At 42.6% G+C, this 26,833-nt stretch overlaps 1 protein-coding gene across 1 annotated transcript; it reads left to right on the top strand.

Moving 5' to 3' along the window:
- The first annotated feature begins 842 nt into the window (after positions 1-842).
- ankrd6b (ankyrin repeat domain 6b) lies at positions 843-26,617 on the top strand. Its single transcript, XM_080832038.1, has 16 exons — positions 843-932; positions 15,750-16,036; positions 18,958-19,056; positions 20,232-20,330; positions 20,585-20,683; positions 20,857-20,955; positions 21,372-21,470; positions 21,883-21,981; positions 22,280-22,357; positions 22,684-22,788; positions 23,242-23,376; positions 23,559-23,732; positions 23,851-24,003; positions 24,322-24,435; positions 24,605-24,893; positions 25,219-26,617. Exons 2-16 carry the CDS (start codon positions 15,911-15,913, stop codon positions 25,815-25,817), a joined length of 2,367 nt encoding a protein of 788 aa, XP_080688164.1. The 5' UTR covers positions 843-932; positions 15,750-15,910; the 3' UTR covers positions 25,818-26,617.
- The last annotated feature ends 216 nt before the right edge of the window (positions 26,618-26,833 follow it).

The raw sequence follows: 26,833 nt of genomic DNA on the forward strand, positions 1-26,833 counted from the left end.
GTTATTTATCAACCATGTTTTGAGATTTCTTTTAAAGCAGTTGAATGAGGTTGTTCTGTGGGAAATGGTTCCATTCTCGAGCTGACCCTACTGAGAAAAACTGACTGTCCAAATACACTTTTTTAAAAGGAATTTCACAGTTTCCTTTTGCTGCCCCTCAAGTAGCACTGGTTGCCTCTGTCCTAAACCTGACTAGGCTGCATAGTGGTGGGGGGCCAGGTTGAACCGGATTTTGAACATTAAACAGCAGTTCTTAAATGTGATCAGGTTGTCCTAACTTAAAAGTCTGTACTTATGGAGGACTGAACAGTGATGGTGTGATTTAGGTTTTTTGTCAAGTATTTTGAGAGCCTGCCATTGGTGTCATGCATTTCCCACTAAGCATGTGTATAGGTGGTCACATGTTGGATTTGCATATCTTAATTGTTTCAGGAAACACTCAAGGTTTTTTTTCCTATGTTTTTTTTTTATTCATGCACTATGACATTCGTAAATGGTCAGTCTTGGAGATGAACCGCCATTAATATCTACTTCAACTTCAAGCCTACACTGACATTTAAAGATTTGCATATAGACTGAAACATCAACACCAGACTAGCAGTTGACTAGAATAGTTAGCAAATTACATTGAAACAACGTCACTTTTATAATAGATGGAAATATGAAAGTTTATTTAAAAATGTAGTATTAAAAAAATTATTTGCATGAAAAAAAAAAAAAAAAAAAATCCTCCTGTCTCGACAACTAGCACCGGGAGACCGTTTGATGGCGCTGAGACACCACATTTGACCATTTGAAAACATACAGCGGTTGCCTTCTGTTTTGACAGTCCAGAGTCTGGAGACAGTTTTAGACAGAGTCCGTGGTCTGTGTAAAATACCGTGGAGTTTCATTTCAAAAACGTCTACAGTTTCGAACTTCTCTACACAGAGGTAGGTTGTATGTTTGTCAGGACTTTAGCATAAATATTCTGCAACATGTACCTGTTCAACTTGCGTGTTTTGGACAGCACCTAGGCTTTTCCTTGGCTACGAAGGCTTACGCAGTTAAGAAATCGAAGTGGTGTGGCGTCACCTAGTTCAGACTCGCTGTTCACAAAGTTTTGTTTGCGCTTTGGGATAAATTACTTGGTATTTTGATTAGTCAAGAGTTAAAGGGCGGAGAGCATTCAAGTCATAAACATAAAATATCGTTATGTGCTAATCTTCAGCCGTAGTTATATTTAGTTCTAGTATTTGTCTTCTGATGAAGCTATCTTATTGCCTTGCACAGATAACCGTTGTAACTCTAGATCTACAGAAAGAATTTTCTTTGCATGTTCATCTTCAGCCTTTGCATGATTCTTTTTTCATATCAAGAAAAGGATGTTCTTTAAACGTCGCTGAGAGTGTACATTAGGGCAATTGATTTGGGCTTTATTTGAAGTAATAAGAAAGGGCTCGTGTCCTTTTGAAAAGTCAGGGAAATGACAGTACAGTGCCTGAGGTCTAGGGGAGTGTTCAACCGAATATTGTTCAGATTAATCTTCTTGAGTTGATGACCTGGAAAATTACTTGAAATTGAAGATGTAGGATTGACTTTACTGTTTTGCAGATGTGACAAGTGTGTGTGTGTGTGTGTGTGTGTGTGTGTCAGTGAGAGTGTGTGAGTGAACATAGCCTATTACCCCTTATCTTTAAAGACATTACACCGAATGCCCCTGTCTCTCATAAGAAGCCTAAACAGTAGTCACGCCAGATGGCTGAATGTTTGGAACTTTCACTAGGAGTAACCTTTTACATTGACTGCGTTTGGCACATCTGATAACCTCATCTCTTTCTGTTTCTCTGAAGAAGCCCTTGATACAGCATCGGTGTACAACTTTCAGTAATTTGGGTAAAGATCATTTTCCCTATTTTGGGGTTACTACCATTTAGAGGCGCTGCATTATTCAGTCTCTAAATCTTTAATAAGAAATATGCTAATAACAACTAGCTAATTTCCATTAGGCTCCTGCTCTTAGGTAAAGGATTAGCTGTTCATTATTATAGTATAGTCTCTTTACTTGAACTGCGAAGAAATAAAGAATGGCATTTTGTCAGTTTGAGTGTGGTTAAGAATTGTTTTTCAAAATATTTTTTGTGATTTATGATCAGTAAGAAAAATGACAGCATGAAGGTGACAGCTAAGGATAATGTTGCAAAAAAATACTCTAACTGAGGCCACATGACATCCAGAAATTCCAGATGAGAAGGGTTACAGTGACTATTTGGTAGATCATAGAGGTCAGAGAATATTTAACATGGATGTCATTTGAACATGTTATTGTGCCCATAAGTACACCGTGTTCATGCAAATGTAAAGACAACTTTAAGGAAATATATATGCAAAAGATAAATATATATGCAAAGAACATGCTACAAGAGTGCAGGCAAAAGTGTAGCCCTCCAACGCACGTGCCTAGATTCTGCAATCTTACGTTTTAACATTCGTTTGGTGTTTATGACTGGTATCCGTGTTCCTGTCTGTGATGTAGTGATTGCGAAATCACCTATATCCATGGATCAACCTCTTGTGTGGCACTGTATGAAAGACTTATGATGAAAGACAGGGGCACCCTGTGATGGGTGAAGTATGGTGCACAGGCATGCTCCCCAAAACGACAGCAAAGAGTGCTAAAGGCTGTTGTTATCACTAAGTAGGTGATTGAGACTCTATTTAGCCATTGACAGCCTTCCAGCAGTATATGGGTATCATTCAAATGGACTGCAAATTACCGTTCAATAGAAATATACTGTAGAGAGCCAAAGAACACGCCCTTGTGTAAAGGCACAGGGGGGGGGGGGGGGGGGGGGGGGGGGAGGGAGAGCTATGCTATGCTATGTCTCTTTCTGACTGTTTGTGCTGCTGTGTACCTGTTCAGAAGGGACCTACTAGAGTGGTGAACTGTGTTCATAGGCCTTTATTCCTGGGTCAGACAGGGGTGGACCTTTTGTAGTGTGCTTGATACAGTTATGGACCATTTAGAAGAGGCTGACAAAATATGTTTTTTTAGGGTTAAAATTGTTTAAAAAAAAAGTACTTTCCCCTTGTCTGGGAATTCCCCGCCCCTTCACTGCATTTCATTTGCTCAGTTGGTCTGGCGAACTACCCAACAGCGGTCCACTTCAGTCACGTAATTGGACACGCCTTTAACCAATCAGACCAACGATACAACGATCGGTAATAAAGCAAACACATCTTTTTTATGTATGAATTGTTCCAGGGCAAGTTTCTGTTCTGTTTTCAAAGAAAACTTGCCTTATCGAAGTTTTGCAGTGCTTCGGCGGCCACCATGTCCAATGTTTAAAATCTGTCCGTGCCGTAGCTTTTGTAACGTAGCAGTGGTTATTTTTAATCCACCAATGGCGCGCCAGGTAGCCAAAAGCCAGTTTGTGATTGGATCCAAAGATCCTGGAAATGCTGAAATGAACTTCTATACAAAGTTTGCCAGACCAACTGAGCAAATGAAATGCAGTGAAGGGGCGGGGAACTCCCAGACAAGTGTGGACCCTCTGTCTTTCTTTTCCATTTTCTAAAGGTCATATTACTGCACACTAACACATCAGTTTGTATTCTATGTAACTATGTTTTGTGGATAAATACGGCAGTTTTGGAAGGACTCTGGCAACCAACAATAATGGATCAGAGATGCTGATGCCAGAGGGCCAATTCAGTGTTCAGGTTACAGCTAGATTGAGGTCAAAGGCCAGAGGATCATAATTACTTCTAGGATGTCTTCTTACAGCTAGACATTGTTAACACTCACCTTCACACATTCACTCTCCCTTTGAGCAACTATTGAACTACTGTCAGAAAATGCCCCTCTCTCCCTCCATGGTCTTGGCTGTTGAAACCCGATCTGCTAATATGGATCAGGTCTCATGAGTCATTCTCGCTGGTCATTCTCTCAGATATGTGAGAAGATTCCCGATTTCCTTTCCTGTAAGAATGTGTTAAAGTCTTTCCGTGTTAGGATGAAGCTGTTAAGACAGCTCTTAGACTGTTGTAGTATTGCATGTTAAGAGGATCACCCTGACATGCATCTTTCCAGAACTATGTTGTGGCAATCTTCCTGGTTCCTCGTCTCTTTGGACTGGAATGCACGGTCTTAGTAACCTGAATCCAGAAATGGGTGGGCTTTGACAGGAAACATGTCAACACCATTCTGTTGAGACATCTCAGTTTCAGACCCTGAAACCTCACAGGTGAAAGTATTTTCTACAGTTCATGCAGACATGACAACATATCGTGGAATTAGTGATACTGAATTAAGAATAAATCTATATTTAAGGCATACTGTGCTGTCTAATATCTGACAATTTAATCATGTTGTTTATTCCTTAGCAGTCAAAACATTATGGTAACATACGTATCATCTGTTGTTACCAAGTTATTATGGTAATCACTCGTGAGTGTGTGCCATAATAGGTCTTTTGTGTTTTTTGAATCATTTCAAATCTGCAAAGAAAATCCTTGTGTTAGACCAGAAATAAACAAATGTTCATTAAGACCTCACAAAAGCTATACTCTTCAAACATAAATGCTGTCTTTTGTGATAGGTGATGTATTATTTACTGCAAGGAAAGTTAAAGATGAGGTATAATAAAAGACTTCAAGGGCAAGGGGCAAACCTTTCACATTTCTAACATAAGTACAGTAGAAAATAAGAATGAGATGTTTCTGTTCATGCCCTGCCATAAAAGCAGAGGCAGCGCTGTCAAAAGGGCAAATCAATATACCAAAGGTAAAGAATGCAACATGATCTGTTTATCATTTCTTTTCCAATAATTGTTAATTAGTTTGAAGGTGCACACACTGACAGGTTAGCAAATTGTTAACAATATGTAATGGTGTAGCATGGTGGAGCAGACACTGCAGGGCCATAGTAACAAGATTAGATCACACCAAAATGCCTTGAGCCAAAAAGCAATACATCATTACAACCTAGAAAAAAATGTGGTCACCATTCTCCTGTGTTTCACCATGAGGTGAAAAGGCTAATACATTTGGATTTTCACTTTCAGTTCACTTTCCAAAAAAAATTGTGGTAAGGGAAACATTTTCCTCAACCTGCATGTAAACCCATAAAACCTTAAGTTTATATAAAGCCATTGATGTTATCCAAGTGATAGTAGAATACATGATTTTGACCTACATTTTACAATACATTAGTACATTTGCACATTTTATGTAGGTGCAGAAATGACAGGTTTAAATGCTCACTAGATTAACTTGACATCCTTCTCTTCAGTACCATGTTATGTTCTTGAGGAAGCCATCGTCTTCATTTGCTAGCATGTCATGGCTTAGCTCACTGAAAGGTCTGAAGCATCAAGATATAATGAGGACACACCCATACACCCCTCAACGAGGCCCCTGCTTGGGTCTCCGTGCCTTGGGGGCAGACAGATGCCTGACGAGGAAACTGAAGGGCACAGTCATCTGTGGGTATCAAAATAGCTTTAACATATTATTGAAGTCTCCAAGAAGTAAACCCTATTTTACTTCTGTTGTGTTAAATGAACCAAGCTTGAACCACAAAAGCTGAACCTCTTAGTGACACACAAACTAAAACCTTTAATTATGAAGGGAATAGTGGCCAGGCAGGGCATGAGATGAAGTGTGTAAATTCAAACCCTATTTGGACGGAGAGTTAAGAAAAAGAAAACATTCTCAGTCATTTTATGAAGACCCAATCATAGAAAGACTATATTCTACATGAAAAAAGTCTGATATTATTGGGGACTGCTGGTGAAAATGGATTTATATAAACGAGCATATGGCTGAATCTTGACTGAATGCTTGTTGCCTAATTTAGTAACCTATAATTTATTGTCCCGGTATATTTTAAAATTTTGCTAATTTTAAAAGGCTGAGCACATCTTACTTGAGCAAAGATTTCTAGATCCCTTTTTCTTCCTTAATTGTTTTTAGACTTCGTCGTTGATAAAAAAAAAAAAAAAAAAAACTAGGACACGCAATATAGAAGTAGAAGGTGGGCTATATAACTGAGCTGTCTTCGGATGTTTCTACAGCAGTAAACTAGATTGGAAGGCTTGACAGATTTATGAGCGTAATGGCTCTGCCCCTAAAGTGTGCTCTACACTCAATCCATAGACATGCAAATGTATCATTACGGTCAGAAACGCAGGACACGTTCAGTGCACTGGACTCCTATTTCAGCACTGTGTATGTTTTAATAGACTCAGGCTTCGTGTGTATAATCTACTAATCTCTGCTACTTTCCCCACGCTGTTTTGGGAAACTAACAGGATATCGAATTTGCTAATCCGTCTGCCCATGTAAGTATTTATTCTTAAACTTACCAGTTCTTCTTCTTTACTGAACGAGTCAAATTATTAGCCATGGTTTGAATCAACCAGAATGGACGAGTGAGCAGTTAGGCAGCCTGATTAGTTGACAATGGAAACAACTCGCGCAGTGCGTAAACCTTAAAAAACAAGCAACAGACTAGAGCGGTAGTTTTGAGGTTAGCGATGTAGTTTGGAGATTCTTTATTCGTACACGCCTGTTTTGTTCTTTCGTTCTTTGTTACTTGAGATAGCCTACGGGTTGTCCGTTGTTGGTAATTATAATAAGATTTGGAATAGTTTGAGCTAAAGGTTTTTCTACACTACTGGTCGAAAGTTCAGACTCACCCAGCATCATCATGTTATATTTTTAATCAGTATGCCTTACGTAGAATTTAATTTAATGAAATGACTGAGCCAGACAGGGCTGTGTTCCTTCAGAAGGTGTAAAATAACATGATCACCTAGATTCCTCTTGCTATAGTAGGCTACTGCAAAAGTGACCAGTTTTTTGTTGTTGTCTCTTTCAACATTGGCAGTTGTAAACACATTCATTTCCATTGGTATTATTTTGAAAATTGATTTGAATTATTTGACATTTATGTCTTATGTAGTTGGCCACGGACATGATTACACATTGGTGGTTTTAACTGTGCTGGGCTTTTATCAATTAAAAATGACTTATTTAATTATTTAACAATGAGACAATTTAACAGTTGAATATTTAAATGACATGCATTGATTGATAAGTGGCTTGCCATCACAGCACATGTCAACATTCCTGTTCAGTTCAATTAAATTCAATGGCACACCCACTAATTAAAATACCATTTCACTTATCCCAAAAGGTTTCCCACTACTCTAGCATCATATGAGTGTACACATACAAGCAATAACTCCTCTCAACTCTTCCCTTTGATGTTGTGCCATCTGCAGACTATCATTACATCATATTTGTAGCTCACAGCTCGTTGCCTATAAAGGTAGTGCCCAGCACATTTTCTTATGTCATGAAAACCCATAGCCACACTGTAAACAGTCCTGCATACCACTCAGTCTGTTTTAGGGGCACCTAAATACGTATTCTGTGGATGTTTTATAGACAAACCAAGGTGTTTGTTTTACCACACTCCATCTCAGAACCTAAATTTAGACACATGAAAAATGATATCCCAACATGATTGGAGTAACTGGCTGTGTTTGGAATGTAAGAGATGCTTGTACTAGTCCAAGTCAGTCAATTACAGGTTGAGTGTAATTAGCATGTTGGAGGGCAATCAGCCTCTGGGCCATTGTGAATTTTGCACCCTAGATCCTCATTTGATTTCTGAAATGAGAGAGTTACTCAGAAAATGTATCTTCCCAACCTTTGTCTTACATGTGGGTCAGTATTGATGATGAGCAGGTACTTGTGGTTGAACTATGTGTTAAACTAATACATTAAATCTACAGTCACATAGTTTTATTTCAAGCAGGTCTCTGGTCAGAAATGATACTGATTTAGCAGTAAAGGCATTTTACAGCACGAAGCACGCAACGTACAGTGTGATATGTTGTTATGGCAATGTGGAATTAGATGAGTGAAATTAAACAATTCAGCTCAAACATGGATGCCCTAACTATGCGTGTAAATTATACTAACTTCACATAGGCTTTGATCATCTGGCAAACTCACATCATTCTAGTTAGTTGGACCAAGAGGTGGGGGTAGACAGACAAACCTCTACAGATGAGAAGCATTTGGCTCTTGTTGTGAATATCTGTGATGCACACGCCAGTCTTATTTGGTTAGGGAAAGTGATAATACCCTCCATTTTAGGGTCATCTAGAATTCCCTGGGGATCGTTAATAGATGTGTTAAGAGGGTTGTGTGTGTCTGTCTGCAGGGAAGGGCTTGCAGGGGGAGCCAGGTGTGTGTGTGTGATGGTGGATTGTGGCATATAATGGATGTCTGGGGTAGTAGATCCATTAAACACTCAGAAGATCCCGAAACCAGATATGCTGTGAGGGGATGTTTACAGTGAGTGGCCACATGTGCCCCTTTAGAAGAGGAGACAAAGCTTGGACTAGCGATAGAACATCACGTCTCACTAAAAATAGTGGGGAAAGAAAAGAAACCAAATGAGATATCTGTGTTTTTGGTTTTCACATTTTTTTTTGCAGTGAAAGATTTTATTTTATGCAGTGAAGTATATTTTTTCAAATAATAATTTGAAAAAAGGATATCAGGAAATACATAAGATGCATGGAGTACGTGGGAATTCAATGCCTTAAGCGTCACATTGTGTGCTCATACATCATTTTAAAGTTCTATTTTATTATTACAAAGTTTATAATATCAGCAATTTTGCTGATATTAGGACATTTTTAGTCGTAGTAGTAGAAGACAATGAATCCATTTAAAAGGATGAACAATAATCTGCCGCCTGTGGATGATTGCTTGCTTAAACTCAGAGGGTTAAAGAAAAGAGACACCTTGAAGTATTGAGTTGGAACAAAGCAGATCCCCCTTGGCAGACACAGCAGAAACTGGGTGGCAAGCCTGCATCCCCCCTCCCCCAGAGCACCCTTTATCCTGTGTGCATGTTTGTGTGTGTGTGTATGTGTGTGTGTATGTGTGTGTGTGTGTGTGTGTGTGTGTGTGTGTGTGTGTGTGTGTGTGTGTGTGTGTGTGTGTGTGTGTGTGTGTGTGTGTGTGTGTGTGTGTGTGTGTGTGCGTGTGTGCATGTTGTGTTTCCCAGTTGGAACCAGGCCAAGTTGGAAGAAATTCCTGGTTGGAGCTTCAGTCATAGGAAGCCCCTTTTCACTAAGACTAAGAGGGATCTGTGCTGTTTAGTGGTCATAGACAGTACACTGAAATCCAACATGTATTATTAATGGTTTGGTAGAAGCCTTAGAGCTGTACACTAGTGGGATTTCTACCAACAGCTGAAATATCTCTGATACACACGTGTGTATCATCTTGTTCCACAACAACTCCAAAACAGAAAATAGACCCCAGGTGGCCCTTGGGTCAACCTCTATTACATCAGCTCAAACAAAAGGATCTTAAAACAGAATTGAAAATTCTGCTGATCTTCAGCCACATTGGAATAAGAGTGTTTCAGTTCTCCTTTCATAAAACTGGAAGACAACTTTAATTATATTGCAAGTCCCCCCCCCCCCCCCCATCAAATGTCAAGGGATGTGTAAAGCTGATTATGCTGTCCTGTAAACATCAGTGAGGATTACTTTAAAAACATTCTCAGTTTTTCAGTCCAAATCTTTATGGTTTGTCTTAATCCAAGCAGAGGAAACAGGCTACTCTCCTGTGACCCCAGTCTGACCTCAACGACTCCTTCAGCCCCTAAGGCCTCAGCAACTTACTCAAAAAACACTATATTATTGCCATCAATATACCAACCAGAACCTGTTCACTTGGAATCCTGCATTTTGAAAGACACTGTGTTCAAATTCTTGTTTGCTGACCACTGATAGAATGTATTCAATCCAGTCAACCTCAGATGTATATTTTGCCAGCTTCTTGGTTCCAAGGGCACATGTCATGACGGTTTGAATATTAGGATTAACTGGAGGGTCAAAGTTTTGATTTAATCAGGTTTCCGGCCTGCAGGTATGGAAAGACAGATGGTTGAGTTATAGTAATCCAAAGGTAGGTGTGTCACGCTTTGCTGTCCAATCAGAAAGCTTGTTAGGAATGTGGCGAGTTTCCCATCTACTCTGTAATTCTAATTTGCCCTCCACCTCCTGGGGACGTGGAGCTGGAAATGGATCCTTACGTAACCCTCTGTGTGCCAGTCAGATGTGCTCTAATAGTGTTATGTAAGCAATCCAGTGTGAGGGTGACATCTGCTCCTGAAGAGGTTAACTCCTCCCTGTGTCATGGTTCTAGCTTGCATGCCTAGCAGAGTGAGAATGAAGAGAAAGAAAGCAATAGGGCACTGAGGGCCTGAATGTACGGTTTAGGAAGGTGATTTATGCGTAGGTATAGGGAGACTGCCGGAGATAATCCAACTTACCCCCAGAGGCTGCTAACCAGATCTGCCGTCTAACTGGTCCTGACCTGGAGAAACATCAAAGATGTGCAAGTCACCTTACCTCTGCTTTGAAAGTAACAGCAGCGCTGACCTTTCACGCCACTGGATCCGCCAACTTCCCCTGGCCTCTACGGTTGGGGCATCCCAGACAGCTTTAGGCTCAGCGATGTATGCAGTCACGACCTACCAGGGGTCTTGGGTGTCATAGACATTCAGTTGTGTGCATCCCCGGTCCATGGGCATACCGACGTGAATCGTTAAAGGTTTAATTCCAACTGCGACGCACCGTTCAAGTGATCTCTGTGTAGTGTTAGTCATGTGTTCGCTAACTATCCTGACTCTTTCATTTTTGCAGAATTCAGGTGTTCCTGTAGCTTGTGTGAATGGTGACTGCAATCATGATTTGTTAAGCTATAAAAAGGCCCCAGTTGTTCTTAAATTCAGTGCACTTCACCTCAGTTTTTCTGTGCGGCCTCCTGAGGGCTGACAGAAACACACCAAAGCATACAGTTGATCAGGGGGCAAGGCAATGGCTAGGACATGTCTGGGGAGTCATGGTAATTTCTGACTCTTTCTACAAATATTCGCATCTCTCTGATAGAAAAAGTGATTTTGATTCATCTCAGCCGGCTGAGGGGGGCCTGGGAGCTTGGTGTTTTGTGTGTGTGGTGTGTGTGTGTGTGTGTGTTTTTGAACAGTCTTCCTGCGTTCTTGAAAGCTTTTCACAAAAGGCTTGTTGCCTAGCTGCACTGCACTGCTGCTCCGCTTGCTTTTGTGTTTCTGTCTGACTGCACAGAGCTCTTATGGAGATTCCTTAAGAATGCAGAGGGGGCAAAGCAAAGAATTTCCCTCCTTAATCTCATTCATTTATCTGCTGGCAGGGGACAGTCTTTCAAATGTAAGCACTGAGGATTTGCTCTCATTCCAATCACATAGCTTCTGTTGCTAAGTGTAGTGCACTTTACATGAGTTCAGTGCACAGAGCAATTTTCCAGCACAAACCATTATTAGTCATTTCTTTTTTAAGGATGAAGAATGTCATCCTGAAAGACAAGAGCCAAATATTGTTGGCCTTTATGCTGTAATAAGATCAGTGATATTTTGCAGATTTGAAACTTTACGTCAAAGGGGCTTTTAACTCATTCACATTGATAATATGTTTAGTAGAGTAGTGCAAAGTTAAGGTAGACTCACACTAGTGGCAATTATTTGATGATGATAATAATAATAACAGAATTGCCTCAAGAGTTGTTTTCAGTCAACATGCTTCTTCCCTACCAGATTTAGGCTGAACAATGGACATTCACAAGAAAATGGGTCACAGTGAGCTTCTTACCTTCCGAGTAAATGTTAAGGACAGAATGGAGCTCAGCATTTCAAAATATTTAGGCCTAGCTTTTAAAAAAAGTTTTGAGAGGGGCCTGTTTTATGAGCTGTGAGAGCTGATTAGCAAGTAAGGCCTAATTCTTACATACAGTATGTGACGAGGATAGAGAAACAGGCGTTTGTATGGAGTCACTCAAATAACATGACATAAATACCATTTTCCCCTTTTGCTCTACAACAAAGCCAGATTTCTTTCTTGATATCATTAATGGCCCAGATTTGTTGGCATCTCTCCAAAAGAGTTAAGTGTCTGAGAGTCTGATATTTAGAACTCTCACTGAAAATGGAAGGGTATGAAGCACACCTCCCAGGATCAGTAGAGATGAGTATTATTGTTTTGTTTCCAATGGTTCAGTTTGGAGAGTCTTGGTGTCAGCTTTATATAAGAATCCTGACTGATAAAGTAATTTGAAATGGAAACCTTCTGTAAGAAAATGGCCATCACCTGGTCATAAACCCTTCGGTTACTAGCTATGACATTATTCTGAGATGGAGAAAGTCACCTGCCACTGAGCATGTAGGAGCAAGTGAAATGAAAGACAAGATTTTAGTTACATGGTGAGTTCTATTTCAAAGCACCGTCACCTCACAGCTTTGGCCAGCCCAGGATTAGAGGTACCCCTGGGGAACCCGGCCTTAATCTAGGCACTGTATAATACACCGACAATCTCCAATGCTAATCTAGGCGCTGTATAATACACCGGCAATCTCCAATGCTAATCTAGGCACTGTATAATACACCAACAATCTCCCACGCTAATCTAGGCACTGTATAACACACCAACCATCTCCCATGATAATCTAGGCACTGTATAATACACCAACGATCCCACGCTAATCTAGGCACTGTATAACACACCAACGATCTCCCTTGCTAATCCTATTAATTGGGGCCAGACAGTGCTTTTGAAGGAGCCGCGGGCCTGGGAGGAACTGTGTTCAACTCTCACTGATTAAAACCAGACCTTCTGCAGAGGCTGACCCTTCCACACCAACCCATCAAATCGTTGAACCTGTTCAGAGGTCAGTGCTATCAGTACCACCTTGACGCAGGAGTGGGTCAATGCAACTCACCCATCCAGAAACTTGAGAAATATGCTCCTCAATGTCTGTGCATCTCTGTAATATACTGTTGCATCACTGTTGCTGGTCTGGAGGGATTGTAATGGTATGCAGGGTTTCAACCCTGTCAAAACAAATGGTTTTTCTAGCGTTATCAACCAACATGTGGTCTTTAGCTGCTAGGGAGTCTGCATATTTCTGATAACCCCTCAAAGAAAACTGTTACAGGAGGTATTTAGAAAATTCCCTCCTTACCCATACAGACCAACACGAATTGTTAACTATTACGCCAGTTTACTGGGCTGGATGATGTAGGCAGGAGGGAAGTTTTGTTAATTGGAGTTCAGTGGAGCAAGTGGTGAAGTGAGATTCCTTGCTGTTCCATAATTAGGCTCTTTTCCTGTGGTCTCCATTGAAGCCTTCAAGGAGCAGCATTAACAATGAGGCCTAATGAGAGAGCAGGTGGAGGACACTAGTTAACCGATCACCCACATACTATTGGAGACAATGGGCCTCATTTATAAAGCATACTTACGCACAGAACTGATCTTAGACTGTGCGTGCGATCAAATCCACGTCTAAGTACAGATTTATAAAAACCGTCCTAGACATAGAAAAGGACGTATCTCTACGTCTTGTTTCAGTTGACGTAGGTACATTTCCTTGTAGGCTACTGCAGGAATTCAGGACTCTCCGAGCCCCGACAGCCGACACGCAGTTTCATCAACGTCACCATTTGGGCTAATGGTAAAGGCCAAATTAATGTTTCGCTCAATAAAATCAAATAAACTATTAGAATAATTTACACATGAATGATATTCACATTTTATAGATATTCCGTTTTAATTTCACACGTGTAAAACATTTTGCTCAAACGTATAGCCTATAAAAAGACTAAAAGTGGCTTAGTTTTCAGTAGGAGATATGGCTGCATTGGCGTTGTTAGAGGATATCGCCAACTGCGCAATAAGGATCGCCAACTGCGCAATAAGGCTTGCCGAGAGCGTTGTGCACAGTGGTGTAGTCCAGGGTATACGCAGCGCAGGTATACGGAGTATACCCACTTTTTTTTCAGTCAGCCTTGGATTAACCACTTGTCAAAACAGGGCGTTTATCATGTGCTGTATGGGCTGCTTAAAAAAATTAAAGAGTTTACCCACTTCTCCAGGGACCACTACACCACTGGTTGTGCCCAAATGGTCTCTCGTGTAGAGAGGCGCACCAGAGGCAACCAGGCCATACACGTTCAGGTATTGTCCGTTCTTGGATTCCTGGCTACAGTCACGTTCCGATGGGACCAGTCGAGCAATCCCCGTCATCATTAAGAAGAATTTTGCCCGATGTTCTTCGCAGTATATGCCCGCAATTTATTAGATTTCCATACAGTGCCCAGCAAAATGTGAAAGAGGATTTCCTGCGTAAAACAGGTTTCCCAATGTATTCTCATCCATATTTCGCACACTCAGAAAGCCTAGGAAGCCCACTTCAATACAGCACAGGTCGGTAGTGGAGCGCACCAAAGCCTTGGTGCTGTTGCCGCAGATGCGGCTTCTGGTGCCTCTCGTACCGCAGGTGCTGGTGCTTCGGAGACGTGTCTACTACATGTCAAATACTTTGCTTTTGCCATTACGCCACCAGACAGGCTTTCTAACGATGTTTTGGCCCGCATCTGCTGTTCCGTAAGCAGAACGTCGATGCCAGCCTCACTTTAATTCTTCTGTTTACATGTTTCTTTCTTGCTTGCCACTGTCACAGAGAGTTTGTGCATTGAGGATGCGCTCTGTTTGTGCATTGATAATATGCTGATTAGATTAAATAGGGGCGTTTTGAGGGCGGAGATTCAGTTGCGCACAATTTCACGACCATTTGTGATTTATAACCGAAGGATTGGCGTACACGTGTTTTTTGTGTGTACGTCTGTTTACTGTGGATCTCACTTACGGTCATTTCAGGAAATGTCTTAGACAAAATGTAGGATGGTTTCTACGCAACGTTTTATAAATGAGGCCCAATGTCTGAAAAACAAGAATGACAAACCAAGAGTTTTATTTTGCTTATAAAGGTGTATCTTCAAATTTCACATTCACACCTGATAGCTCAATGGTGAAAGTATTATACTGATATTAAGAGTACATACATCAAATGTATTATTTGTTTTTTGCTAAGAGGCATTACCAGAAGAAAAAAAGCGAAAATATTTTAAAATAATAAATATACGTATAATAAATATATTTTTTTTATGTGAAATGTCTAGTGCTGAGATACTAGTAATCTAATGAACCTCAACATGCTGAGTGCAAACAGCTCTTCACAACTGCATGGATGGTTTCCTGTTATTACACCAAAGGAATTTAGTTGGAAAAGCGGATGAGAAAGAGTGTTTGGGCCTGGTGATCTGCTTCAGTGGGAAGGCTGACAGGCTTGACAACTGAACATGTTGATATGTTGTAATGACAGTAGCTACTCTGCTGAAGTATTTCTGAAAAGACAGCCTTCTTCCTATGACTCATTTAGCCTGAGGTTGCCTACACACTGACAGGTAACTGCAGTAGTCCCTATCAACTGTCTGCAGTTGGATCCGTATGAGTTGGGCAGCATTTTGTTTCTAATTCTGCCCAACGGCACCCTGCAATTCAATGCTGAACCTGGAAGACACTGGCTTTAAGATTTAAATTCAAGTGTCGTAATATGAGGTTCCACCTAACCTCCAAATACATTATGTGTATAGAAACTACCAACCTTATACAAATATACAAAACCTCATATGTTCTTCTATCCCCACAATGTTGAAGCATTCCAACGGATTCAAATTATGACATCCCTCTTTAAATATCCACCCGATTCTTCCTTCACTTCCTCTTTTCCTGTTTGGCAGAGTGATCTGTGAGTCCACTGGTTTTAATAAGCACATGTGCTTCCTGTTCTTTTGCAGGCTCAGAGGAGGGCATGAGAGTGGGACTCTGGGAGTGTCACACCGTCTACGTCCACTCCTCGTCTCTCCACGTGTCCCCGTCTCGTCCCCCTGAGCTGGTCATGAGGTAGAGGTCCCAGGGTCCCCTGTGACTGGAGACGCCCTCCCTCCCTCCCTGCTTCATGAGCCAGCAGGATGCTGCTACGGTCCTTGCGCTTTCTGAGCGCCTCCTCGTAGCCTCACACAAGGGCCAGGCTGAAAATGTGGTCCAGCTCATCAACAAGGGTGCCAAAGTTGCTGTCACAAAGGTGAGTAGGTGTCAGGTGCACACTGGGAAATTGAGTTGGTTTCACTGGTCTGTACTTGGTTTGGTTGCTTGCTTTCACTCTGAGATAGTTGACACTGACTAGGAGGTGTTTTTAGCACATCGTTCTATTTCAGGGAAAACTTGCTTTCTTTTAAACTGAGGTAATGATGGTGTACACCTGATTGTGCCTGATGTCTGTGCTTGACAGTCTGATAAGGAGAGTGTCAAAGGCCAGTGGTGATGACCTAAGGATGTTCATTTCTTACCGGCTCCTCTGATTCTTATCTGACCCTAGTTTTTGATACAGCGCCCCAGTAACTGAGATGGTTAAGCAAACAAGAAGCCTTCTGATAAATAAATAATAGCAAGGGGATTGAGGGCCTCTACAGGATGGGCTGTTTGTAGAACAGACGGGGGAAAGGACAAATGTGTGTGTGTCTGTAAGAATAGCATGCCTCTGTAGGAACAGCATGTCAAATGAGTGTGCGACTTCTTCCATGATGTGTTGTCTATGACAGGCACGCCTTTGGGTTCTGACTCTTGGGAAGATGACTTCGTTGTCATGTTAGTTGTAAAAAGTAATGTGCTACTTGAGTTGTGTTGAGAATTGTTATTGTTCATTGTTCAGCACAGTGACAGTAACCGTGTCCTAGCCTCTAAATGTGTATATAAAAGACACTCAAGAGCCTTGAAGAAAGATTTCAAGTAGATGCACAGCAATAGTCTAGTGTTGAAACACATGTTTTATTAAGCATACTGAGTTGTTCTGTTGCATTTTTGTGATGATGATGATGATGTGGTCAGCTTTTAGAGATAGAGATGGATGCATTTATTATGAGTTCACCACTATTTTGAGTTCACCAACTGTCATACTCCCATGTGGTACAAAAGTTTGTTTCGTAAAAACTATTAAACATCTTGCAATAAAATGTTATTTAGGTTTAATTTTTGGAATTGCATTTCAAGGTAAGAGTTTAAATGTGAGTTCATGCTGGCATGCCCCTAGAAGATATGGCAAGTACCAAAAGATTTATGGAAGCATAAAGGCATAAAGACCAGAGAGTTTGAGTACATTTACCAACCTATAGGTCACGGCTGTTTTGAAGATCTCAGCATCATAGTGATTGTGGGACAAAATATGTCCTTGAACAACACAAGAACTATTATATAACTATTATAAGTACCTCTCTAAAAGCTTAAAGCACTGATTTCAAAATCATGATTATGAATGTAGGCCTCTGAGCTGAAACCTGTATGGTCTATGGCCTATTTCAAGATGCTAAGATGTTATATTTGCCCTGTATAGTGTTGCCTCAGTGTTGGCAGATTTTAGCCTATTTCTGTGATTTAGGATTTAGCCCTTGCCCAGCTGTATTATGGTGCTGCTTAAGTCTGTAATATTTCATGAGTTTCAACGAGAATGCATGGTAAATCCTTAATCTGTGAGTATACGGATTGAATTTCAGAGTTTGATTTGGGTAGCTGGAGAGTAACCATTTAGAGGCAGAGTATGATGAGAGATGTTTCAGTGAGTGGAATGGCCATAAGTGGCTTTGGAGAGAGGGGTCATAGAGAGTTAAGAGCTCAGCCAGAATAGTATGGCCCAAATCAGGCCGCATACAACAAAATGGGCCGACTCTGGTAACCTTGGAGACCGTTGACTCCCACCCGTTTGAGTGGCTTTTACCTACAATGTTGTCATGGCAAACCTCCAAGCCGTGCTGTGCCAAGAGAAACCTGACCTCCAGCATGGCTCCATGCATGTGAATGGTGTTGTGCCGCACCTATGACTGCCAAACTGCTTTTCCCAGGTGGAGTTCGGTGCGCTTCTGGCCTGGATGGCCATGAGGCAGGGCTGTTTTCAGGATCAAATGAGCTATTAAGACACCAGTGTAATTGAGACCCACTCACAGTGTTGATTCACGGCAGGTGTTACAAGAGCATTCAAAGTTGATTTCTATCTATATAAACATGGAAAGAAGAAATGGTAGTTGCAACTAGTAGTCAAGAAGAAACCAACAGGCGAGAGGGTAGATTTTCACATTCTACATTATCAAGCCAAGTCCAGTTGAAAGCTTTTTGCACTGAAGTGAATACAGGTCATGAACGTCAGAATAAAATGTATGATTATGTGTTAAATCTAAGGGAATGCCTTCAAAACAAAAAAAAAACGGTTTATATATTCAGAATTACAGATACAGGGTTTCCATGGCCTAGAGTAAATATACTCTGGGTAATCCATAAATCCTTTGTGTTATTATGGGGTAATTAAAAGAGCCCTGATGCCAGACTCACCATCTCACTGCTGCTCTCCCCTGGTCTTTCGACCTGTGAGAGAGGGCTACGCCATGTCAATTTGTGTGTGTGTGTGTGTGTGTGTGTGTGTGTGAGAGAGAGAGAGAGAGAGAGAGAAAGATATCAAGAGAGCGAGAGAGAAAGGGAGTGTGTTTATATGTAGCACTGCCAAGCTGGTCAGTGCTTCTTTTAAATCATGGATTAAACATTTGATTGTTTACTCTCCTCATTATACTAATGGAGTCTGGTCTATGACAGATTGTCATGGGCGGCGCCACAGTGCTTCCATGTGGCCATGAGGCAGTGGGGTCCAACTGTCCCCTGTCCATCCACACCGGCCTGTGCACAGTATGGATGGGCCTGAGTGTATGTGCTGCTACCTCATGTGTGTGCTGATACTATAGTTGTGTTTCTGTGTTTCTCAGTATGGATGGGCCTGAGTGTGTGTGCTGCTACCTCATGTGTGTGATGGTACTATAGTTGTGTTTCTGTGTTTCACAGTATGTAGTATGGATGGGCCTGAGTGTATGTGCTGCTGATACTATAGTTGTGTTTCTGTGTTTCTCAGTATGTAGTATGGATGGGCCTGAGTGTATGTGCTGCTGATACTATAGTTGTGTTTCACAGTATGGCCGGACTCCCCTGCACCTGGCCGCCTACAAGGGCCACATCGAGGTTGTGCGTATCCTGTTGAAGGCCGGCTGTGATTTGGACATTGAGGACGATGTAAGTGTTTACTGCTTACTGCCCATGTTTTATCATGTTTCATTTGACCCACCATCTGTCTTTGCTCTGCTTCTACCCCTTAAACTAACATGGCCTTGTAGAGCAATCACTGCTTATGCATTACGTGCTTTTTCAACTTTCAGCACATTGTACGAGTATTTTTAATGCAATCATTGTAATGACAGATTCTGCTTTTCTGTAGTAAAAAAGAAAACATCAACAAACATTTGGTTTTGATCATAGACTTATATATGTCTATGGTTGTGATGGCATAGTTATTTCTTCCCTGTGAAAACCCCATCCCCCTTTCCTCTCCTGTAGACAATCTGAATAGTGGAATAATGACCTCCAGTGGTCTGGAGTGGGACTATTTTGACTGTGAGCTAGAAGGATCCAGTGGCCCATCTCTGGGGCCCCCTCTATGTGGGGAGGCCCTAACTCCTCCATCAGCAGGGGTCAGTAATAACTGGCTCGCCCAAATTCTGTCCACCTGGTCCATGAGCTCCTGCTCAGAGAGTAGTAGGCCCATGGAGCCCCAGAGGGAGTGCAGAGCCAGGGGGAGAGAGGAGCAGGAGCAGCAGGAGAGGCAGCAAAGGAGGAAGGCTTGGAGAGAGCCTGGAAGATCAAAGAGTGAGGAGGAGGTTAGAGAAGCCACTCTGAGCCCTGTGGTTATGATTCCTCCTCCCCCCCCATCTCCCCCATCTCCCCCCTGCTCTATCCTCTCCAGCTGCCTGCTTCATAGCTCTCTGGCTGCCTCACAAGCTGCTTATCTCACTGGGAATGGCTTCTCTTCTGGCCTAAGTCAGTGGCCAGTGACCATTAGTCTCCCACATGTGGGCCTGCTTAATGTGTGCTACTCTGAAGTTTCTATCCTTGCAAGGATTCATTTTATAAATTCATTTGAAGGTGCTCAGTGTTTTTGTAAGGCAAGGCTGCCTGGTGGTTGCCTGTTCTTTATGGTTAAGACTGGCTGTCTCTTATTTCCAGTGAATTTTCCAAACTGCTTGTATGTTCCCTTTTTAAGGTTGAATACTCTTCTTTGTTGCCTGTTTGCAATTCACAAATCTCTTCAATAACATAAGGCTGTTTAACATATTAACTCAAAGACGAGTGATTCACATAAAACAGCATTGAAATGCCGAACTGACAGTATCTCATGTGGCTGTTGTTGACAGGGGAACCAGACAGCCTTACAACGGGCAGCTGTGGTGGGAAATAGTGATGTCATCTCCGCTCTCATTCAGGAAGGGTGTTCTTTGGACAGACAAGATAAGGTAAACAGCCGTCATCAACACTCATCCTGATGTTCATGAAGATACCCTGTAGTGGGATTCACGTGAGAGAAATACTATGGACATGTTGGCTTTACTCAGGCAAAAAGGACATTGACCTATATAGCCTACTACAGATTATGCAGTCACGTGCAGTATGCTTAACTGCATGCATTTCATTTTTGTATTTAATTGTTTGATTTTCTAAACTTTTGGCAATCCAAATAACCCCTCTGCGTTCCTGTCTTCTTAACTAGGATGGTAACACTGCTCTGCATGAAGTCTCATGGCATGGTTTCAGCCAGTCAGTCAAACTGCTGGTCAAAGCTGGAGCCAATGTTCATGCAAAAAACAAGGTACAGTAAGCATGTTAAAAATGGCCTTATACAGAGCTCTGTCAACCACAGTGCTTTAAATGATCATATTCCACCCATGACTCAATCAGTCCATGCACACTTGGCAGGCCTGTTAGTTTTGGATTGTACTTTACAAGGTCCTGAAATCAGCACTTCCTGTTTTTTTGTGTCAGGCAGGGAACACAGCACTCCACCTGGCCTGTCAGAATGGTCATGCCCAGAGTTCCAAAGTGCTGCTTCTAGGAGGTTCCAGACCAGACAGCAGGAACACCGTGAGTCTCTCCCAGTCTTCCTCCGTCCTCTGACAGGGTAAAACCCCTGGCCGACAAAAAGACTTTCAGGGTCTGCAACTTCTAAAGCAGCCTTTGCACGGTGTAGTCGGGCACTTAATTATGAAAAAGTGCACTCTGCATTTTAAACACAATCTCGCTTCACGACTCACTAGTTCCTTTGAAGAGGGAACACACACAAACACACAGAGACACACACACACACAACACACACACACACACACACACACACACACACACACACACACACACACACACACACACACACACACACACACACACACAGCCAAAATGAAGCCTCTGTTCCAGTTACCTCATGCAAGCGAGTGGCAGAGCTGTGAAGTGAATCATCAGAGAGGTCCCAGTACGTGTGGTATTTATATTTTTATATTTCTCAGGGAGGGGACACGTGTCTGCATGTTGCTGCGCGCTACAACCATGTGTCCATGATCAGGATCCTCTTGGGGGCATTCTGTTCTGTCAACGAGAAGAATCAGGTTGGTGCCCAAAGAAAATAGATATTTCTACTGTTAAATATATTTCTACTTCTAATGTCTTAAAGATAAAGCCAACGTTGGTGTACAAACAGTATTACCACTGCCAATGAAGGGCTGAGTAGGAATATGATATGTTGTACATTTGTTATATTTCCATACGGTCACTGTACTGTTAATTCTATATGTACAAAATGTACATGGTAGAACAGTTGACAGTGGTCTTCTCTCTTACACACTAAAGTGTCCATGCAGATTTCAGTGTCCCTAGTAACTCGCCATTTTTTTTCAGTTTGAAGAAATAAAGCTGCGCTTATTTTAGTCCCTAAAGCTGCACATATTGGTGGAGATATCCCAAAGTTGGGGTGTTGTGTATGAGGGACGGTGTGTGTGACGGATGTGTGTGTGTTCTCAGGCGGGGGACTCGGCTCTGCATGTGGCAGCTGCTCTTAGCCACAAGAAGACGGTGCGCCTGCTTCTGGAGGCGGGGACAGATAGCAGCCTCCGCAACAACGTGAGTGCCCCTGGCAGTGCAGCACAGCTCTGACGCTCAGTAAGAGCCATGCTCCCACATCGGCTCACTTAAAACACTCCTAACGTCGGCGCTCATCTGGGTCAGCCATGACTCCACGGTATTGGGTCGCCACTTATGTGCTACACGGAAAAAATTTGCAAGCAGGATTTTAGGAAGAAAGAAAATGCTAACGTTTAGTATTGAAATGTGTCACTTCTCCTGAGATCACTTGCCACTCATAAATGTGAACTCTTAAACTGGATACGCTCATGCTTTTCTGTCCTTTTTTGGGCGACAGGCAGGACTGACTGCGTTGGACGAGGCACGAGAACACAATAACCCAGAAGTGGCGCTGCTCCTTACCAAGGCCCCTCAGGTGAGCATATACCTTCGCTCTCATACCTTTAACAAAAAGAAAAGAGCTGCAGCATGTGTGCTAGCTCTTGCAGTATTCATGTATGTATGGAACTTTACAGACACCAGTGTTAAAAAGGTACAAGAGTACACAGAACTATATATTGTCATCCACTATTGCCATGACTTAGTGCCTTTTTATTCCAAGTACACACAGATGTGGGCATAAAAGTTGGTCTAGCTCTGGAGTGAGAGAGTAAGGGAAAGAAACTGGTTCACCAACTGATCCAAACCCTTTTCGAGAACACAGGGATGTAAAGCCTCTCCCTCTGATCTTTGACTGCTCAGGTCCAGAGTTTCACGCGTGGCAGGAGTGTGAGGAAGCGTCGAGATAAACTGAAGGCTGAGCGGCGAGCGCAGTCAGTCCCGCGGGATGAAATGCTGCCGAGTAAGGTAAGGGGACAGAAGAGGCCGCAATGTCTGACTTGGCATCTGACCAGGGTCACAGAACCTTAATGTCTGTGGTACCTGTATAATACTTTTTACATTTCCAAAGGACCATCCAATTGAAAGGTATTCTCTTTTCATGTTATATTGAGGAGGTATTTAACTGAAGAGAGAGCAGGTGTCTTGACCCATTCTCCATGGTGTCAGTCTTCCCCAGGGAAGACATGGCCTCCATGCTCACTGAAGTGGGAAGGCTGTCTGATGAGAGGTCCCAGTTAACCTTTTAGCAGCTGAAAGACATTGTGGCCTCTGTGTGATGGAAGACTGTCTGATCTTTACTGAAAGCTTTTTTCAGACTCACTGATTTAATAGTGAAGCCTAACTTAATAATGCTGCTAAGACATTGGATCTGGTCTGGTGGGCCTTGACTGATTTCATATGTGTAGTTGTTTCCCACAGGAAAGTGTATCAGCAGCTGATGACACACAGAGTAGTGACCAGGTGGTGCGCAAATGCAGAGAGACAAAGAACAACCCTCCAGAGACTCCAGACGCTGCCACAAAGAAGGGCAGGCATAAGAAGCTCAAAGAAAAGGCAAGTCATGGGCTCACATGGGGACCTCCAGCACACACGGCCATGTCTTTTCAAAATATAAAGAACACCAAAACAGATCACTTTCGGCCAGAGTTTGCGTAAGAGATGTAGGTACGCTCTGTGTCACGCGTAGCGTCACATTTGATATAAAGGACTGACAGTAGAGGTTTGTGTTTGTGCAGCCCTCCCTGTCGGACCCCCTCACGAGGCGTGAGAACAAGTGTGGTGAGCCCCTCCAGAAGAAGAGGGGCAAGGTGAGAGGCACCTCCCCTCAGGCTCCTGTGCCCCCACCCCACAACTACAAGGCCTACCAGTTGTACACCCTCTACCGCGACAAGGATGGCAAGATCATGCAGGTATGCGTAACACCCCTGTGTCAAGTCCCTCTCTTGGCTGCTGGCCAGGAGCTGTTGTGGCTTTAGCTGTGGGTTCCTCAAAGCAAGGCTAGTGCTCACAGTTCTGTTCTCATGCCAGGCCCCACTCAATGGCTGCCGTTGTGAACCCCTCATCAACAAGCTGGAGAACCAACTGGAGGCCACCAAAGAGGAGATGAAGTCTGAGCTCCACACCATGCAGGAGCTGATGAACAGCAAGATGGGGCAGGTGGAGCGCAAGAACAGACACCAGGTGTGCACAACCATACAAACCAAACAGTCTGGGATGTCTAAAGGGGGTTGGTATTCAGCTTCAGGTTAAGTAATGGATTATGTAAATCCGCCGGTCAATATAGGAAGATAAATCCCAACGGGGCGAACAGGCCCCCGACGCGTAGCGGATACATTATCCCCCTTGTTATATGGTTACTCGCCAAGAGACTCTCCTCTTGTGACATACAAGATTACAGAATATTCCGTCTTTACATAGAATACTTGTATTACATAAAGTGGCTGAAAGGTTATGTTTCTGTGCTGAGAACTGTTTTAGAATTCATGCCCACCTTTTCAGATCCGAACTTTGGATAAGATGACCACGGAGAGAGTATCGGCAGAGCGAACTGAGTGTCTACATCGCATTGATCAGAGAGCCACAGTGGAACGAGTAGAAGGAGAAAAGAGACAGGTAATACTTTCTACAGCTTCCCTCACTTTTTATGAACTGGGAATACGTTTTTTTTACAGGAAAGATACACTGACAATGCCCATAGAAACGGAGGATTAAAATGTGTTTACTAAGTCCCTTAATATGACAGTGGTCTGAACTTTTTATTATCGGTCTTTTCGTTTTCAAGCAGGCATTAGTTATGAACGAGCTGAAAAATTGGTGCTTGTCAAAGATCCAGAGCATGGAGAAGCGCTTCACCGGAGATGGAAAGCTGCGCAGATCCTCTTCCCTGGCCGACACCCTCTGTGGGGCAGACTCTGACGGATTGCCTACCCTGTCTAGAGGAAGTGCCCACTGCCTAGCTGGCACACCACTGCCCGACTCTGCTGAGAGGGGCAGAAACGCTCATCCCGCTGCCCCTACTGAAGAGGGCTCAGCCAGCCATTATTTTTCGGTTCAGGTGGACAGTTCTCCAGGTACGACAGAAAACACCTGATCTCAGTTCAGACCTTCTGGTTCATTTCACTCTCAAACACCCATGCGACAAGCCTCAGTGCCTCTCTGCTCATGCAGATAAGGGGTTATGTAACCCTTACATAATCCGTGGGTATTATTCTCTTACTTCCTTTGGGGTAAATAAGGGAATATAGCCAAAATAGAACTTGCCACTACGTGTGTTCAGTGTTGGTACTTTAACTTTTATGTCATAATGTGAAAATCTTTGCTACAATTACAATGAACTTCCTTGCTTGTATCTATGGAATGAATATTTCTCTGGTCTGCCTATGATTTTTTGAATAGATGAAAAGCAGCACCTTCCTGAGCCCTTATCTCAACATCAAAACAAGTCCCTCCCTTCATCTCCTCGTGTGGTACGCCGTAAGGAGCGCTCTATGGTCTCTGCTGACCCCCGGAGGCCACAGCCAGAACTGCAGGAGGTGGACCTGCTGGGGCCAGGGGCAGGGCCCAGTCCCAGCTCAGCCCGGGCCAGCAGCCTGTCCCCAGCCACAGAGCGCCGCTTCAACAGCCGGCACGACCACGACCGGGGCAGAGACAGCAGCAGGTTCCACAAGAGACACTCCCGAGGCCGATCAAAAGCCAAGAAGAGTGCAGGGCTGAGTCCTGCTGACGGGGCCAAGACGCTTGAAGTGTTTGGGGACCGACCATCAGAACCCACTTTTGCCCAGGAACGGGACAACATGCACGCACTGGAGGTGACCCAGTACTTCTTTGAGGCTGTGTCCTCACAGCTGGAGCGCTGGTATGAGAGGAAGATCCAGGAGGCTCGGGGGCAGGCTGACCAGAGGGTGCAGGCAGACCGTGCAGCCCTCATAGACCGCATTAGCTACCTGGAGGACGAGCTGCGGACACTAAGAACTAATAAACAAGGGGACAGTTAGCAATCACAGGAGACTTACTGACTTCAGGCCATTCATGAACTTCTCAAAGACTTGTCTAAACTCGCGCCCAGTTCAGCAAAAAAAAGAAAGAATTTCTTAAGATCCAGAGTGGCTTGATATTAAAAATCCCCCCTTTACTTTATCCAAAGGCAAAGACGACTCATGTAGTTCTTGATAGGCATAACATGTCAAAAATGAAATTGCTTACTTGAAAACTTATCAAAATAGATCTCATGATATGTCAAACAACTCTGAAACAACTTTGTGATCTCCAGAGAAGTATATCTTAAAATATGAGTCTGTGAAGCTTACTTAAGGTCTTCAGTGCGGCACCACAGTTAAGTCATGCTGGCACATTCACCCAGGCGCCAAAACTCAATTTTTTTTTCATTGTTGAAATTGAGAGATTCCTCGAGATGGTCAGGAGTTTGAGGTCAGTTTGTGTACACAAAATATGTTTGAAAATATGAATAAAGTGTTCAACTTGATCGATGTTTACAAGTAGCTACAAATCTTTTCACTTCAAATTTCATGTAAGTTTGCCATGACTGTGCATGTTACGATTTAGACAAAGTGCTATTGTTATTTTTTACTCCATAGTGTTAATCTACTTTCTGACATGCTCAACTGTTCTTGTTCATTCTCCAGTTAGGAACTTTCATGATGAAATCCCTCCAAAAAACTGTTTTGTACATTTGAAGGGGACGCAGCCAACATGACAATGTCTTAACTGAATAAACTTGACTTTTCAAATCTTTGGATATATATTAGACAACTACAAGTTGTCTCATATCACCTCCTGTTTTGTGACCAACATTTAACCTTAGGACTTGTACAAAATCAAAAGTTAAAACTGTAATCGTAAATACACGGTCTTGCCTGCATGTTTAACAAAAGTGCTACAGCGTTACCTTTATTATTAGTGCCACTAGGAACATATGCCACGTTTCTGTCATTCATTTCCAAGGTCAAGTGTCTATATTCATGTGGGAATGAGTATTTTCTGTATTATAAAA

This window comes from Sprattus sprattus (assembly GCF_963457725.1).
Source record: "Sprattus sprattus genome assembly, chromosome: 2".
Lineage (NCBI taxonomy): Eukaryota > Metazoa > Chordata > Actinopteri > Clupeiformes > Clupeidae > Sprattus > Sprattus sprattus.

Bases quoted from the DNA above. Each gene is read 5' to 3' on its own strand.
- ankrd6b (XM_080832038.1), top strand. From the start codon at position 15,911: ATGAGCCAGCAGGATGCTGCTACGGTCCTTGCGCTTTCTGAGCGCCTC. The intron at 20,956-21,371 runs GTGAGTCTCTCC...TATATTTCTCAG, and splicing joins GACCAGACAGCAGGAACACC to GGAGGGGACACGTGTCTGCA. The intron at 24,894-25,218 runs GTACGACAGAAA...TTTTTTGAATAG, and splicing joins TCAGGTGGACAGTTCTCCAG to ATGAAAAGCAGCACCTTCCT.